The 14,243-nt window shown below is 53.0% G+C and overlaps 1 protein-coding gene across 2 annotated transcripts in view; it reads left to right on the top strand.

The window, feature by feature from the left end:
* The window catches only part of ALOX5 (arachidonate 5-lipoxygenase), a 42,707-nt gene that overhangs the window by 26,485 nt on the left and 1,979 nt on the right, over nt 1-14,243 (top strand). For both annotated transcript variants that reach the window (XM_082718809.1, XM_082718810.1), the window contains exons 6-12: nt 1,476-1,648; nt 5,149-5,295; nt 10,515-10,718; nt 11,428-11,514; nt 12,971-13,149; nt 13,470-13,591; nt 13,994-14,094. In XM_082718809.1, coding sequence (XP_082574935.1) covers nt 1,476-1,648; nt 5,149-5,295; nt 10,515-10,718; nt 11,428-11,514; nt 12,971-13,149; nt 13,470-13,591; nt 13,994-14,094 — 1,013 coding nt within the window. The remainder of the gene's footprint in view (nt 1-1,475; nt 1,649-5,148; nt 5,296-10,514; nt 10,719-11,427; nt 11,515-12,970; nt 13,150-13,469; nt 13,592-13,993; nt 14,095-14,243) is intronic.

Below are 14,243 nucleotides of genomic sequence, written 5' to 3'. Positions count from 1 at the left end.
ACTTGCAATAGCAACATAATTATCAGGGATGGTCTAGGAAGGAAAAACAGAAAAGATAAGGAAACAGGAGTGATGGGTGAAGAATGAACATTGAAATAAGCACATGGGAAGACCCTGCGCAGACTTCTCCCCAGGAGGCCCCTCTGCTCCCCCTTCTCCCTCCTTCTCCCCTCCTTCTCCCTTCAACTTAGGTGGAAGGTCTGGAGTCCCCCTCTCCCCTAGAGGCACAATGTTATACAGCAGATCTCTAGAACATACTCATCTTGCTTAACTGAAACTTCTTGGTCATTGGGTAGTAACTCTGCATTTCCCCTCCCGCAGCTCCTGGCAACCACCATTCTGACTTTAGGAGTGTGACTGTTAACAACCACGTGTCAGTGGCATCGTATAGTATTTGTCTCCCCATGACTGGCGGGTTTCCTTAGCATCATGTCCTCTGCATTCACCCACGCAGGCAAACTGCAGGGTGTCCTTCCTTTCTTAGGGCTGTTTCCACACCTCGGCTGTTAGGAAGTGTGCTGCAGTGATCATGGGAGTGCAGATATCTCTTCCAGGTCCTGATTTAAGTTCTTTGGGATAAATGCCCAGAAGTGGGATCGCTGGCTCATACAGTAGTTCTACTTTTAATTTTGGGGGACCCCACCTACTGTTATCCATAGTGACCACACATTTTGCATTCTCACCAGCAGTGCACAAGGTTCCAGTTTCTCCACACCCTCTCCAACCCCTGCTTTCTTGTTCTTATGATAGCCATCTGGACAGGTGCAAAGCGGTACCCCACTGTGGTTCTCACTTGCACTTCCCTGATGATTAGTGACATTAAGCAATTTTTCATATACCTGCCGGCCATTTGTACATCTTCTTCAGAAAAATGTCTGTTCCAGTCTTTTGTCCATTTGTTAATCAGTTTATTAGTATTTTTGCTATTGAGTTATGGGGTTCTTTATATATTTTGGAGATGAACCATTTATCAGATGTTCAGTTCACGTGTGTCTGCTGCTCTATAGGTTCTTTTCACTCTATTGACTGTTCCTTTGCTGTGCAGAAACTTTTTTTTTAAGATTTTATTTATTTATTTGACAGAGATCACAAGTAGGCAGAGAGGCAGGCAGAGAGAGGAAGGGAAGCAGGTTCCCTGCTGAGCAGAGAGCCCAATGTGGGGGCTTGATTCCAGAAACTTTTTAATTTGGTGCAATCCTTTTGTCCATTTTTGGTGGTGTTCTTGAGAATGAAATTCCCCAGGAACCTTCTGAGCCACCAGGGGCAGCTCAGGGAGAACAGGGTAGCGCCATGTCCTGAGCCAGGGGTCAAGCAATAGGGCACAGCCAGCGGGATTATGGTTGACCAGCTGGTTGGCAAACACGTGGGGGATGGGACCCAGCAGGGACTCTGGTCCTCAGCCAGGGTCTGAAGGGCTGCAGCCCAGATTGCCGCTACTCAGAGCTTGGGCAAGGCCACAGTTTTCTCCCCTTTAGAGCGGGTCATGAACCACTGGCAGGAAGACCTCATGTTTGGCTACCAGTTCCTGAATGGCTGCAACCCAGTGTTGATCCGGCGCTGCACGAAACTGCCCAAGAAGCTCCCTGTGACCACAGAGATGGTGGAGTGCAGCCTGGAGCGGCAGCTCACCTTGCAGCAGGAGGTTGAGGTAGGACCTGGTTGTTGGATGACTTCAGCTGTGGCCAGCTCAGATGGCTAGGTCATGCTTTGTGGGGCAGAAAGCACTTTCTGCCGGCTGGTGCTCACGAACCTGTCTCCAGGCGCCTCTGCCAGGCTAAGGAGGAGATCAGCTGCCCTCGGTGAGGAGGTCTCCTCCTTTCCCTGGGCACTTATGGAAAATGTCTTGTCCAGTGTGGGATGGTGGTAATTCTCAGTGCTCAGGGCTGGGAGCATGCCTGTATTTTCAACATCAGTGTCACTAATTAAAAGAGCTCCCCCTCAGTAGGGGCTAGTTGTGGGCCAGGCTTTGGGACAGAAGCTTTACACACATGGCTGTTGGGTTGTCACCAACCTTGCAAAGGTAAGGAAACTGGAGAAAGCCACAAGCCTTGTAATAGCACAAGGAAAAGAGAGAAAATGGGTGGAATTTTTAACTTTCTAATTAAAAATGTTGGTGTCTTCTGCTTCTGCCCTCACCTTCCTCCCAACCCTCCTTCTGGCTCACCTGCAGAGAGCTGAGGCCCAGAGATGGTCCTGGCTCTCTAGTTCGTTGGCCTCTCCCACCAGAGCCAGCACAACAGTACCCTGCCCCCAGGTGTCTAGGTGGCCTTCTGTTTCTGGTCACATGTCTTTTTTGCTCAGCTTGCCTTGGGGCCCCAGTGAGGGAAGGGTGGTCTATGCCATCTGTGGAGATCCACCTTCTGCCCATCTGGCTCTAGAGGGCTACCTGCCCAGCTGACCATCCCCCACCCCAGGGCACATGGTCCCAACCCCTGCACCCTGGCCTGCCAGGCTCCCAGGACACTAACAGGTCACATGGACTGCTGACCAGGGCCGCACACGCCCCCACACAGGCCCATACTCACACACACGCACACCCAGTGGTATCCTTTGTAGATTCCATTTCTGGCCAGATGAACAGTGATTTGGTGACTATGGGTTCCACACTTCAAGCCAGAGAATCCTACAAGCTCGAGAGCCACAGAGTTGTACAATGGGAATGGACTGCATAGCCCTCTGGCCGGCGGACGGCTTCTGCTTACCAGTCCTTGCCACCTCCAGGGCTGGGGGTTGTGACCATCTTTGTTAGTATGGCCACCTTTCCTCTGAGTGAAGGTCTAGAGGCTCAGCTGTGGTTTTTGTCACAAATCAATAACCTAATAGCCAACACTGACTAGAGTCTTACGTGCCATCCATCTCTTACACACACAGCACCCATCTCTTACACACACACTACCCATCTCTTACACACACAGCACCCATCTCTTACACATGCCTCCCATCTCTTATACACACAGCACCTATTTCTTACATGCCATCCCTTACACACATTTCCCATCTCTTACACACACCTCCCATGTCCTATAGCACAATTCTTAATTCCCTGAATCAGTCATTAGGGCCAGGAAAATGGAGCCTGTGGGCCAAAAGGAGAGGACAGGGACACCAGACAGGCAAGAACACCAGAATCCCAGAACAGCACAGAATCCCAGAACATCAGAACTAAGAGATAGGGTCTCCCCCCTCACTTTTCAGAAGGATGATACTGAGACCCAGAGAGAGGAGGTGACTTGGGATAACAGAGCAGTGCCCCTGGCACGGGCCCAAATTCCAGGCCTCCTGGTTCCCTGGCCTGGGTTCCGAGAGGCTCTTGTTAGCCTGGCATTCATCACCTTAACTAACCTGGGTCTCCTCGAGATTGGATTGGCAGCCATTCCTGGGCAGTACTCACGATAGTCATGTCCACTCTGACAGTCCAGTTGTCCAACCCATCACAGGAGCCCACCCAGCCCCGTGACCCAACCCATAGGCCTCTACCTTCTTGACAAGGTGATCCTGAGGGGCCCAGTCACATGCTCTCCTGAAACCAGCTTCTCCCCACACTCCTGCCCTGATGAGCGGTGGGCACAAACTCCGTCCTCTCTACCCCTTCCTCACATACTTTGCAGACAGACAGCGCAGAGCTCATCACTGGTGCCAGGTGACTGCCAAGGTCCCTCAAGCTGAAAAAGGAGGAAGATGGTGACCAGGCCCTTAGCTCCTGTCCCATGTTCGGTCCCCCCTAACGGGGATTCCTAAGGCTTGTGCTGGGTGGTCCAGCACGCCCTCTGCAGGGTTGTGACACACATCTCACCTGAGCACTGGTGGACCCAGCTCTGCCACATCGGGTACCACCCCCTCTGGGAACATCCATTACTTGCTTTAAATGAGAAAAGCTTTAGAAGAAGCACCCCATCCTCCCAAATTCTTCAAGTTCTGGCCTGAGCAGGCCCCAGCTTTAAGAAAGGAACCCTCACGGGGCACCTGGGTGGCTCAGTGGGTTAAAGCCTCTGCCTTTAGCTCAGGTCATGATCCCAGGGTCCTGGGATGGAGCCCCGCATCAGGCTCTCTGCTCCGTGGGGAGCCTGCTTCCTCCTCTCTCTCTGCCTGCTTGTGTTCTCTGTCTGTCAAATAAATAAATAAAATCTTTTAAAAAAGAAAAAGAAAAAGAAAGGAGCACTCACAGCTCTCAGGTTGGGCTCCCTGTAGAAGACTGATCTATAGTCCGTGAAGAGTGGCTTTCTCCCTTCCCTACATCCCAGACACATGGCTTTTTTTTTTTTTTTTTTTTAGTATAACAACCCCAGAAAAAGAGCCCGAATCAGGAGTGTCAGCAAGATCAATGAATTTTCACCGAGTTACCCCACCTTGCCACCAGCCTCAGACCAGGCTGCAGAACACACGAGGGACACAATCCCTCTTGACCCCAAAGAGTGTACCCTTTTCTTTTTTTTTTTTTTTTTTTTTTTTTTTTTAAAGATTTATTTAATTTATTTGACAGAGATCACAAGTAGGCAGAGAGGCAGGCAGAGAGAGAGGGAGGAAGCGGGCTTCCTGCTGAGCAGAGAGCCCGATGCGGGGCTCGATCCCAGGACCCTGAGATCATGACCTGAGCCGAAGGCAGAGGCTTAACCCACTGAGCCACCCAGGCGCCCCGAGTGTACCCTTTTCCAAGGCCTAAGGACCCCCCCCCCCAGGACCCTGCAGACCCCTGCCCCTGCAGATGCCCCTGCAGAACCTTCCACCCCCGAAGACCCGGCCCCATTTCTTCTCCCAAGGGTGACATGTCGTGACACCATGTAAGTGCAGGCCGGCGGCGGCGCTCTGCAGAATTTGCATTCTTGTCTATCTCGCCTGCACCCTCTCTGCTTCCTTATGATGCTGCCGCTCTGGGGCATCGTCCAGCATCTTGCATGAAGGCAACACAGCTTCCAGGGACAACACATGCAGACCAGGCCCCTGCCATTCCTTCACATCACCAGAAAACCGCCACAACCTCTGAATACTCTGGATGCAAATCAGCCCAGAGTCAGAGAACAAAACTGTCCATTTGGAGCTCCGATCAGATGTTAGGGGCCTCTAAAGCCACCTCTCCCTCCCCCGGGCCTGGTTCTTGGGTCCATCTCTGTCTGAGGCTGACGCGGCCATATTTCCTCTTGCCTCCTGCAGCAAGGGAACATCTTCATCGTGGACTTTGAGCTGCTGGATGGCATTGATGCCAACAAAACAGACCCCTGCACCCTGCAGTTCCTGGCAGCGCCCATCTGCTTGCTGTACAAGAATCTGGCCAACAAGATTGTCCCCATTGCCATCCAGGTAGGCCATCACCCTGCTCCTTTCCTGGACAGCTCTGCCCTCAGCAGCAAGGGCTTGGCAGGGAGTTTCCTGGGTGTCTCCACCTGAACCTCCAGGAGAAGGTAACCACTTTGCTTCACATCTCCTAGGGTGGGTGCAGAAAGCTGAAGGCTGTGCCAGGTAGATAGGAAAAACAAGAACTTAGGGCTTCCTGCCAGCGGTGGGAAGAGCTGGTCCCAAGGAGCAGGAAGGGCTCCCCTCCCCAAAATACACTTGACAGATTCCTGCCCTGGGATAACATACCACCCACCTTGCTCCCTCCCAGAATCCTGACCAGGGGCCCCAAGTCGGAACATCAAAAGGGGTCTGGCAGGTGAGGCTGTGAGATGAGCTATAGACTGAGGCCACCAGGGGACACCATGGAGGCTGGGGTCAGGAAGGGGCCAATGCTGCAATGCTGCCTTCTAGCGCCCAGGGGTTCTTGTTTCTACCAAAGAAGATGGAAGAGAAAGAGGAGCAGTTTGGGTGAATGGAGGCAGGGGCAGAGCATCCTCTCTCCCACTCCCGGCTGCTGCTTCCTCAGAGCACCAAGCACTCTGTGACCACTGGTGTGCAGACAGTGGGAAGGCAGCACCCAGTACAGGACCAGGTGTAGGTCTGTGAAGAGGGCTGCTGCCTAGGGGCCCCTGTGGGGGACAGATGGACAAGCCATCTGCAGACTTGACTTTGAGCCAGCTGTGAACCAGGCGTTGAGTGCTATGGGCATAAGAGCCACTGGTTTGCCCTGTGCTAACCCCATGACAAGACTGTCCCAAAGGTTAGCCTGCACAGTCCACAATCCCTTACCTTCAATTCTGAAATCTAAGAAGTCCTAAAACTGCTAGGTTTTTCAAAAGTGTGCACCAAATTCATTGGCAGCAAAACTTGCTCTGAACCAAAAGGAAAGACTGTTTAGAAGCTTCGCCGCACCCAGTGTGGTATGCATGTGCATCAGAGAGAAGTACTGATGCATTTGATTGTAAAATAGTGTGTTGCCCCGGACCTGGTGTAGGGGGAGAAAGGTGTCACCAAATGAAGTATATGCACTGCTAAAATCCTAAAACTTCTGGATTCTGAGACACGTGGTCATCAGGGTTCCAGACTAGGACCTGGCTCAAGTTATATCATTGTCATGACAAGGCTCCGAGGTCAGGGACTACTGCCATGAGTCATGTCCAGCAGAATAGAGGACAGACACAGGTGCACAGTCAGCATAGTGGGGCTTAGTGCCAGGCTGTCTGGCTCCAGAGTTCATGCTCTCCCAGGCTCCTGGTCTCGGGCACATCTTCCCCCAGAGGAATTCCTAGCCTAGCAGAGAGAAGCCCTGTGCTTAAGAAACTGAAGCTAAAGGTAAAGGGACATGAGATGGGGAAAAAAGCAAAGAGGACTTAGAGACCTGAGGGAAGGAGACGTTTACCAGTGGCAGGCACCCTGAAGTAGCCTGTCCTCCAGAGAATTCTTGGAGTGGCCTGGAGTCAGGGGCCTGGCTTCAGTCCCAGCTCTGTCACTTGCTAGCAGACGTGGGACCTTGGGCAAGTCACAATGTTCCTGAATCTCTTCCCTCTGTTAAAAATGCAACATTTGCAAACTATGAAGAACCATGAAAATAAAACCAAAAGAATAATAAATCCAAACTTTGGTTCTTTGAAAGGTTCAAGAAAATCGAAAGAAAAAAACAAAAATACATAAGATTAGGAATAAGACATAATCACAAGGGTGTTTGTTTTCTTTAAAAGTAATAGCATGGCATCAAATTTTTAAATTGGAAGCAATGGGTAAAAACCTGGCAAAATATAAATTATGAGAAGAAATTGTAGAAAATAGGCCAATATCCATATAAGCACCTGGGAAGCTGACTGAACGTCTAGTGGGGTGAGGGGCCTGGGAACGGAGCAGCTGAGCTCCAGCCAGCGTTTACCCAGCGGACACCTGCCGAGCTGTTTCACAGGATTCAGCTCCGGATCTCGTTCTGGGAAGCCAGCATAACCTTCATGCCGAGCACCCCAACAGGCAGACTCCCAAAGAAAGCTGAAGACCAATCCAAGTTACAAACACAGATTTTATTTTATTTTTTAAAGATTTTATTTATTTATTTGACAGAGAGACAGCAAGTGAGGGAACACAAGTAGAGGGAGTGGGAGAGGGAGAAGCAGGCTTCCCAGCAGGCAGGGAAGCCAGGGTGATGGGGCTCAGGGCCAGGACTGAGCACCCGCATCACAGAACAGGCCAGCAGCCTGTCCTCTAGCACCCGGTCCACAGAGACCATAGAGATGCAAGCCCTCACAGTTAGGGCATCACAAGCATCGCTCAGGGCAGGAAAACAAACAAAAGACCATTTGAAGGCAGCAGAGGGTTGATTGAATGAAATCTCTTATGTCCAGACAATGAGCTGTTGCACCACCTTTAAAAGGAATGAACTTGATGTATCTCAGCAGACCTGAAGGGTTTCCACAGTGAGCTAACAAAGCAGAATAAAGGACATCAGGCAGAGATCATCGCATCTCCTCTGTGCAAACGAAATTTAGGAAGCGGCACACCATTGACAAGACAGTACTTGCGGGAGTGGGGAGGTGCAGAAGGACATAGCCTCACCAGTGGAGAGCACTGGGATGGACTGGCTGGGGCACAGGTGAGCAAGAGACAGAAGGGAGAGGCATTTATTATAGCAGTGTTCGACTTATGGAACATTGAACAGGTTAATATGCACATAAACAAAGAGCTGGATTATGAGATTATTTATTAATACGCTCTTCTGAAGTGACCAAAATTGTTTTTTCTAATCAGAAACAAAAAACTACTTTGTTAACCAAAACACAAATTTAAAAAACAAAAACAAGTTGTCCAGGGTACATTCTGGACTCCCACAGTGTCCCTGAGCCTGGACAGAAGTGGGGAGGATGGGACGATGGGTAGGAGAGGGGAAGGCCCAAGCCGGCATGGCCTTCGAGGCCGTGGGAGAGTTCCAGGAGGAAAGCAAGGGAGAGTCTGGATTAGGCAGTGAGAGTTGAAGAGAAGGGCTGAAGGCAGTGCCCAGGCCCCATCCCAGCTCAGATGTTTACCCACTGTTGTCGCTTGGGAGACCTGTGCAACCACTCAGAGCCTCAGTTTCCCCCTATGTAAAATGGACAGGAATACCTGCCTTGCAGGGTGCTGGTGAGGATTAAAAGAGACAGTACAGGCAGGGCCCCTCACAGCAGAGGGTGTCCTCAGCCACAGGGCCATGTTCCAGAGCATGACAGGCCACCCATGTGTTCTGGAGACCAGGTGCCCAGGCAGGTGTCTATGGGGCCAGGCAATTAGTAAAGAATGAATGAAGCTCCATGGAGCGGAGCTGACTCTGGGAGGGGAGGGACAGAGTGGAGGGGGGCAGCCGTGGTGGGGGGGCAGCCAGAGAGCAGAGCTAGTGGAAGAGAAGGGAGCTGCAGGGCAGGGAGTGTGGGAGGGGTGTGACCACAGGGAGGGGCGGGGGCAGAGGGGCAGAGCGGGCACTATTTCAAAAAAGGCACGAGTATTTTCTGGGAGAATGTTCAGAGTTCACAGACTTAGTTTTTGAAGAAAACCTGGTAATCCCAATTTTTATGTGAAATTCTCTGATAATTAAAAGTTGGCAACTAAATCTCATTAATAAACAAGCAAACATGAATAGTGTGAAAGTCAGACTGCTCTATCCTGGGTGAGCGGGATAGAACCGCGTCTCGAGCTGCTGGACACGCAGGGTCATAGAGCACTTGAGATGTGGTTAATCCAACTTCTGTAAGTGCAAAATACATGCCTGATTTCAAAGGCCTAGAATGAGAGAAAAAAATGTTAAAATATCTCATTAATAATTTTATATTATTTTCATGTTGAAATATTTTCAAAATATTGGGTAAAACAAAATTACCAGAAGGTTCACCTGTTTCTTTTTACTTTTATTACTGCAGCCACTTGAACATTTTAAATTCCATATGTGGCTTGTACTAGATTTCTACTGGACAACACTATGTTCAAAGGAGAGACAGGGAAATTACCTTCCAAAATACTTACCATGACCTTAAGGAATCCACTGGATTTGGCCCTTCCCCACGGTCCTGGACAGCTGTCCTCCTCAGTTGGTCACTGTGCAGCTACACTGGTCTCTGAAGAGCCTAAGGGGCAGCCCAGCTCCTGCCCACCTCAGCCCACCCCAGCCTACAGTTCCTCCAGCCCAAATGCTGCTCCTCCACTCCAGATAATTCCTTCTCATCCTAAATGTTCACCCCTCCAAGGCTCCCTGTCTTCCTCCAAAAGAGGAGGTAATGACAGCGCTCGCAAGACCTCACACTGTCGAGTCCAGAAGCTATGCAGGCTAATGGCTGTTGTTATGGGCAAAGCTAGGGACCAAGAAATTGGTGGGCAGGGAGGGCCAAACGTAGGGCTACTTCTGCAGAGACGACAGTGGCCAGATCATGGACTTTGGGGGCTTTCTTTTCTGGCATTAAGAAGTGACTGGTTTCAAAGAGGAGATTGACATAACATGATTTGCCTTCAGGAAAAAAAAAGTCACCTTGGCCCCAATGTGGAGTTGAAACTGGAAAGGCAAAGGCAAGCTTTGTTTCTCCGACAGGAAGCAGCTGGCTACAAGACTGGGCTCAAGTGACAGGGACCTAGGTCACTGCATCCTGAGGATCTTAGAGCCCTGGAACTGGAGGATCTACTGGAGGGCAAGAAGGGAAGACAGGTGCACCAGCCCAAGCCTGGGGAACAGCAACATTAAGGGAACAAGGGAGGAAGGGAACGTATGTGGACAAGCAGCAGTCAGAGCAGTGGGAAGAATCCAGGAGGGAGAGAGCAGGCAAGGGAGGCGAGAAAGATGGGGGCAGGAGTAGAAGAGCAGAGCAACACACTCTAAGCATCTAAGCTGGTCATCTTAGTCACTTAGTCATCTTAGTCACTGGGCCATCTTAGTCACTTGCCGTCACTCTGGGAGGTAAGTAAAAAGTGTGGCAGATGGTGGAACCAGAGCTCAGAGAGGCTCAGGTGCCCAGTGTCCTACAGCTAGTAGGTGTTGTCACTGGGGTGGGAAATGCAAACCCTAGACCCTCTGCCCTCCTCCATGATCCGTTCATGACTCCAAGACCATTGTTTAGGAAATCTGGACTCTTCTGGAATTTCCTGAGATGCCAGGCTTTCATATATAGAACAAAATATTACCACGTATTTTCTTTCTCCAATGTTATCAGCTCAACCAAATCCCAGGAGATGAAAACCCGATTTTCCTCCCTTCGGATGCAAAATATGACTGGCTTCTGGCCAAAATCTGGGTGCGCTCCAGTGACTTCCACGTCCACCAGACCATCACCCACCTTCTGCGCACACACCTGGTATCTGAAGTTTTCGGCATTGCCCTGTACCGCCAGCTGCCCGCCGTTCACCCCATTTTCAAGGTACGGCAAGCTACCAGTGCCCTCAGCTGGTGAAGGAGGGCATTGGCACATGGTGGGGGGTGGCAGAGGGAGGGGGGCGGGGCCCTGACACCCCCACAGGGCTGGGACCAGGAGTAGCCGGCAGAGAGGGGCCTTTAGGGATGCTCAGGTGGTGGTACTACAGCTCTGAGGCTGCTGGTTCCTGAGGACATGAGGCCTGGGCCTGACAGGGCCTCACTGGCCTGGGAGCAGAGGTTGAAGAGGCAGATGATGTCCATGTGACCCTGGTCTGATCCCAGGTGCCACCATCACTGCCCTTCTCTTCCTGAACCTCGCTGGCACTGACTCCTGGGACACAGCAGGCTCTGGGCCTGTTTCCCCATCCATGCAGCAGGCATTGAAGAGGACACCTGCCTCATAGGATTCCCGTCAGAACCAAGAGTTAACAAATTCCAGAGCTGAAAATACTACCTGGCACATAGTTCAGCTCTATACAAGGCCTGGCTGTTATCATTTTCATCATTATCAGGTCGCTAAGCGTCAAAGTGGCGGTCCCCAGGCCCCCCAGCAGCTCACCTGACCTGCACCTCCTCCTTAGCCCTGGCATCACCCCTCCTCAGCGGACTGGGGTGCAGGGTGCTGGGGGTCTCTGGGGCACGCGGGGGGTGCAGCCCTGGTCAGGAGGCCTGGCCAGGCCTTCTCTGAGGCCTCCTCCTGCTCCTCCCCGCAGCTTCTGGTGGCACACGTGCGGTTCACCATCGCCATCAACACCAAGGCCCGCGAGCAGCTCATCTGCGAGTATGGCCTCTTTGACAAGGTGGGCACCTCTCGTCCACCTCTGTGCAGGGCCCTGCCTCTCCAAACCTCCACCGCCAGCCCAGATTTCCTCTCAGGAGTCAGGCATCTGGGCACCAGGGTGGCGGTGGGTGCCTGAGAAGGGTGGGGGGCTGGAGGTGCTCAGAGTGAAGGCTCCCCAGGTCCTCTGGCCAGTCTGGCCCTTCTCTACGGGTGACCTGCCCCCTCCCCATCCATGCACTGTCTGCTTCTCTGCACTTCCTCACGTGGCCTGTGTCACCCCTGTACCCTCCTCCTCCCCCGTCCTCTGGCTTATGCTTGTGGATTCTGCCTTCCAGCCCCCACTCCTCCCCTCCTGCTCTGCTTCCCCATGGAGCACTACCACCCACCCTCTGCACTTCTGGGCTCACACTCCTACCCTCCCCTCAGCTGGGTCTAACCCCTACCCATCCCTCAAGTACTCCCAGGCAGCTCTTTGCCCTTTCTGACCCCTGAGGCCTTGCTAAGCCCGGAGCCTCCAGGCAGCCATTGCCCTGCCCTTCCTCCTCTCCCAGCGCCGTTAGTGAGGCAGCCCATTCATCAGTAAGGCTGAGCCCCCTCGTGGGCTGCAGATAACCAAGCCCAAGTCAAACAAGCTGAAGCTGGAAAAGAAGTGTATTCTCTCAAAACCCAGAACATAACAGAGATGAGGGGCTTCCAACCCCTCCCAAAATGGACTCAGGGACTCAAATAATGGCCCCAGGGGACAAATGCATTGGCTGGCACTCTCTTCTACTCTTTAAACTGTGCAGACCCCATTCCCCCAGTCAGGCTCTGCGGACAGGCTTTCCCCCACGGGAGGGGAATGGGACCTCATCCCAGGGAGCGCCAGGCTCATGTCCCCACGCAGGGACCATCCTCTCCCATCCAAACAAAGTCCAGGGAGCAACTCCCATCACTCCAGCTTGGGTCATACGACCCTGTGGACCAACCTGTGGCATTCCAGTACCCAAGTCATCCTTTACAAGGTCCTGTGGCCTGAATGCTCAGCCACCGTGTGTGCTGGGATGGGGACCAGGATGCCTCCTGTGCATCTCTCCCACCCTCACCTAAGCAAACACAGGCCCTCAACAGTTGTGTGGCCCTTGGGGCTGCTATCTGCCCCTTTCTTGAGCCCAAAGCTCAGATCACTGCAGTGCTTGCACTCCAGGCAGCCTGTACTCAGAACATGAGCCCTGCCCTCCCACAGTCCCTGCACACACCCTTCGGCTATAACCCCTCGCATTAGATGGGGCCTCCCTAACATCTTCTGTGGGCTGCTGTTTAGGGAACTAAACAGCCCTCCTACCCCACCTGCTCAACCCCCAGGACATGGGCTTGCCTGTCCGTGTTCCCGGCTACCCAGGCATCCTCTCACAGTTTCTCATGGTGAGCTCTGGGTGAGAAGGCTGACCAGGGACGGCCAGCTTCAGCTCATGCTCTCTCCCCTCCCACTCAAGGCCAACGCCACAGGGGGCGGAGGGCACGTGCAGATGGTGCAGAAGGCCATGCAGGACCTGACCTACACCTCCCTGTGCTTCCCTGAGGCCATCAAAGCTCGGGGAATGGACAGCGCAGAGGATATTCCCAACTACTTCTATCGGGATGACGGGCTTCTGGTGTGGGAGGCCATCAAGACGTGAGTGCCTTCTGGGGCCAAGGGACCCACTCTGCAAAATGAGTAGAGGTCCTGCAGGAGGAGAGGACCAGGGCATTGACTGGCAGGCCAGACCAGGGGCCTGGACCACTGACTCAGAGGGCCAGGGCATGGCTCCGTTGTCAGGGCCCTGAGACAGAGGAAGGTATGTGGGTGGGGGCAGGAATGAGTGACCCGGGTCTGGACATTAAGGAGTAAGTCACAGGGTCACCAGTGGAACCCTTCCCTGGGGCCCAGGGGCCCGGCTCTGCAGATCCTGGCCAGGTCACCCACTCCTAGCTGGGACCCTCCTCCTGAGCCAGGTTCACGGCCGAGGTGGTAGGCATCTACTACGAGAGTGACCAGGTGGTAGCAGAGGACCAGGAGCTGCAGGACTTCGTGAATGATGTGTACGTGTACGGCATGCGGGGCAAGAAGACCTCAGGTACAGACCGCCTCCACTCTCCTCCTGGCAGGCTCTGCTCTTCCGCGCACCTCTGACTTTCCTTGGGCAGCACTGGCCCAAGGCATCCACCTTAGCACCTGGTGCGCTGTCCATTCCACCTGGTGCTGGGGCCAGAGCTCCCAAGAGACCCCAATATATGTCTCATGGGACTTTCTGTAGCCAGAAGTCAGGGACTTTCTGTAGCCACTGAGAACCAGGGCCGGAAATTTCAGGAACACTGGGCCATTGTCCCCTTCCAGTGTCTTGCCTGTGCATGGGCCCCCAAAGTCTTCATATGGGAGAACTCAGGGACTGGGGGAAGGGTGGGGGGAGGGTATCTGTGGGTCATCGGCCCACTCCCCCCGGGGTCAGGGCCTCAGCAAGCCCCTGGCTCTGCCCTAGGTTTCCCCAAGTCCATCAAGACCAGAGAGAAGCTGTCGGAGTACCTAACGGTAGTGATCTTCACAGCCTCAGCCCAGCATGCAGCAGTCAACTTTGGTCAGGTGGGCTAAGGCAGGGCGGGTCCTCAGGGTGGGACATTGCCAGAGTCACCTTACCTTGACTGCTGCTGATAGGCCCAGACAGAGCCGCCCCTCTTTCTAGTCTTTTGGGGCTGGTCTTGGTGATGGGAAGGAGGGTGGAAAGTGTCTGG

Source organism: Mustela nivalis, assembly GCF_964662115.1.
Source record: "Mustela nivalis genome assembly, chromosome: 2".
Lineage (NCBI taxonomy): Eukaryota > Metazoa > Chordata > Mammalia > Carnivora > Mustelidae > Mustela > Mustela nivalis.
Note: the sequence above shows the minus strand (reverse complement) of the source record. Positions and strands in the feature narration are given on the sequence as shown.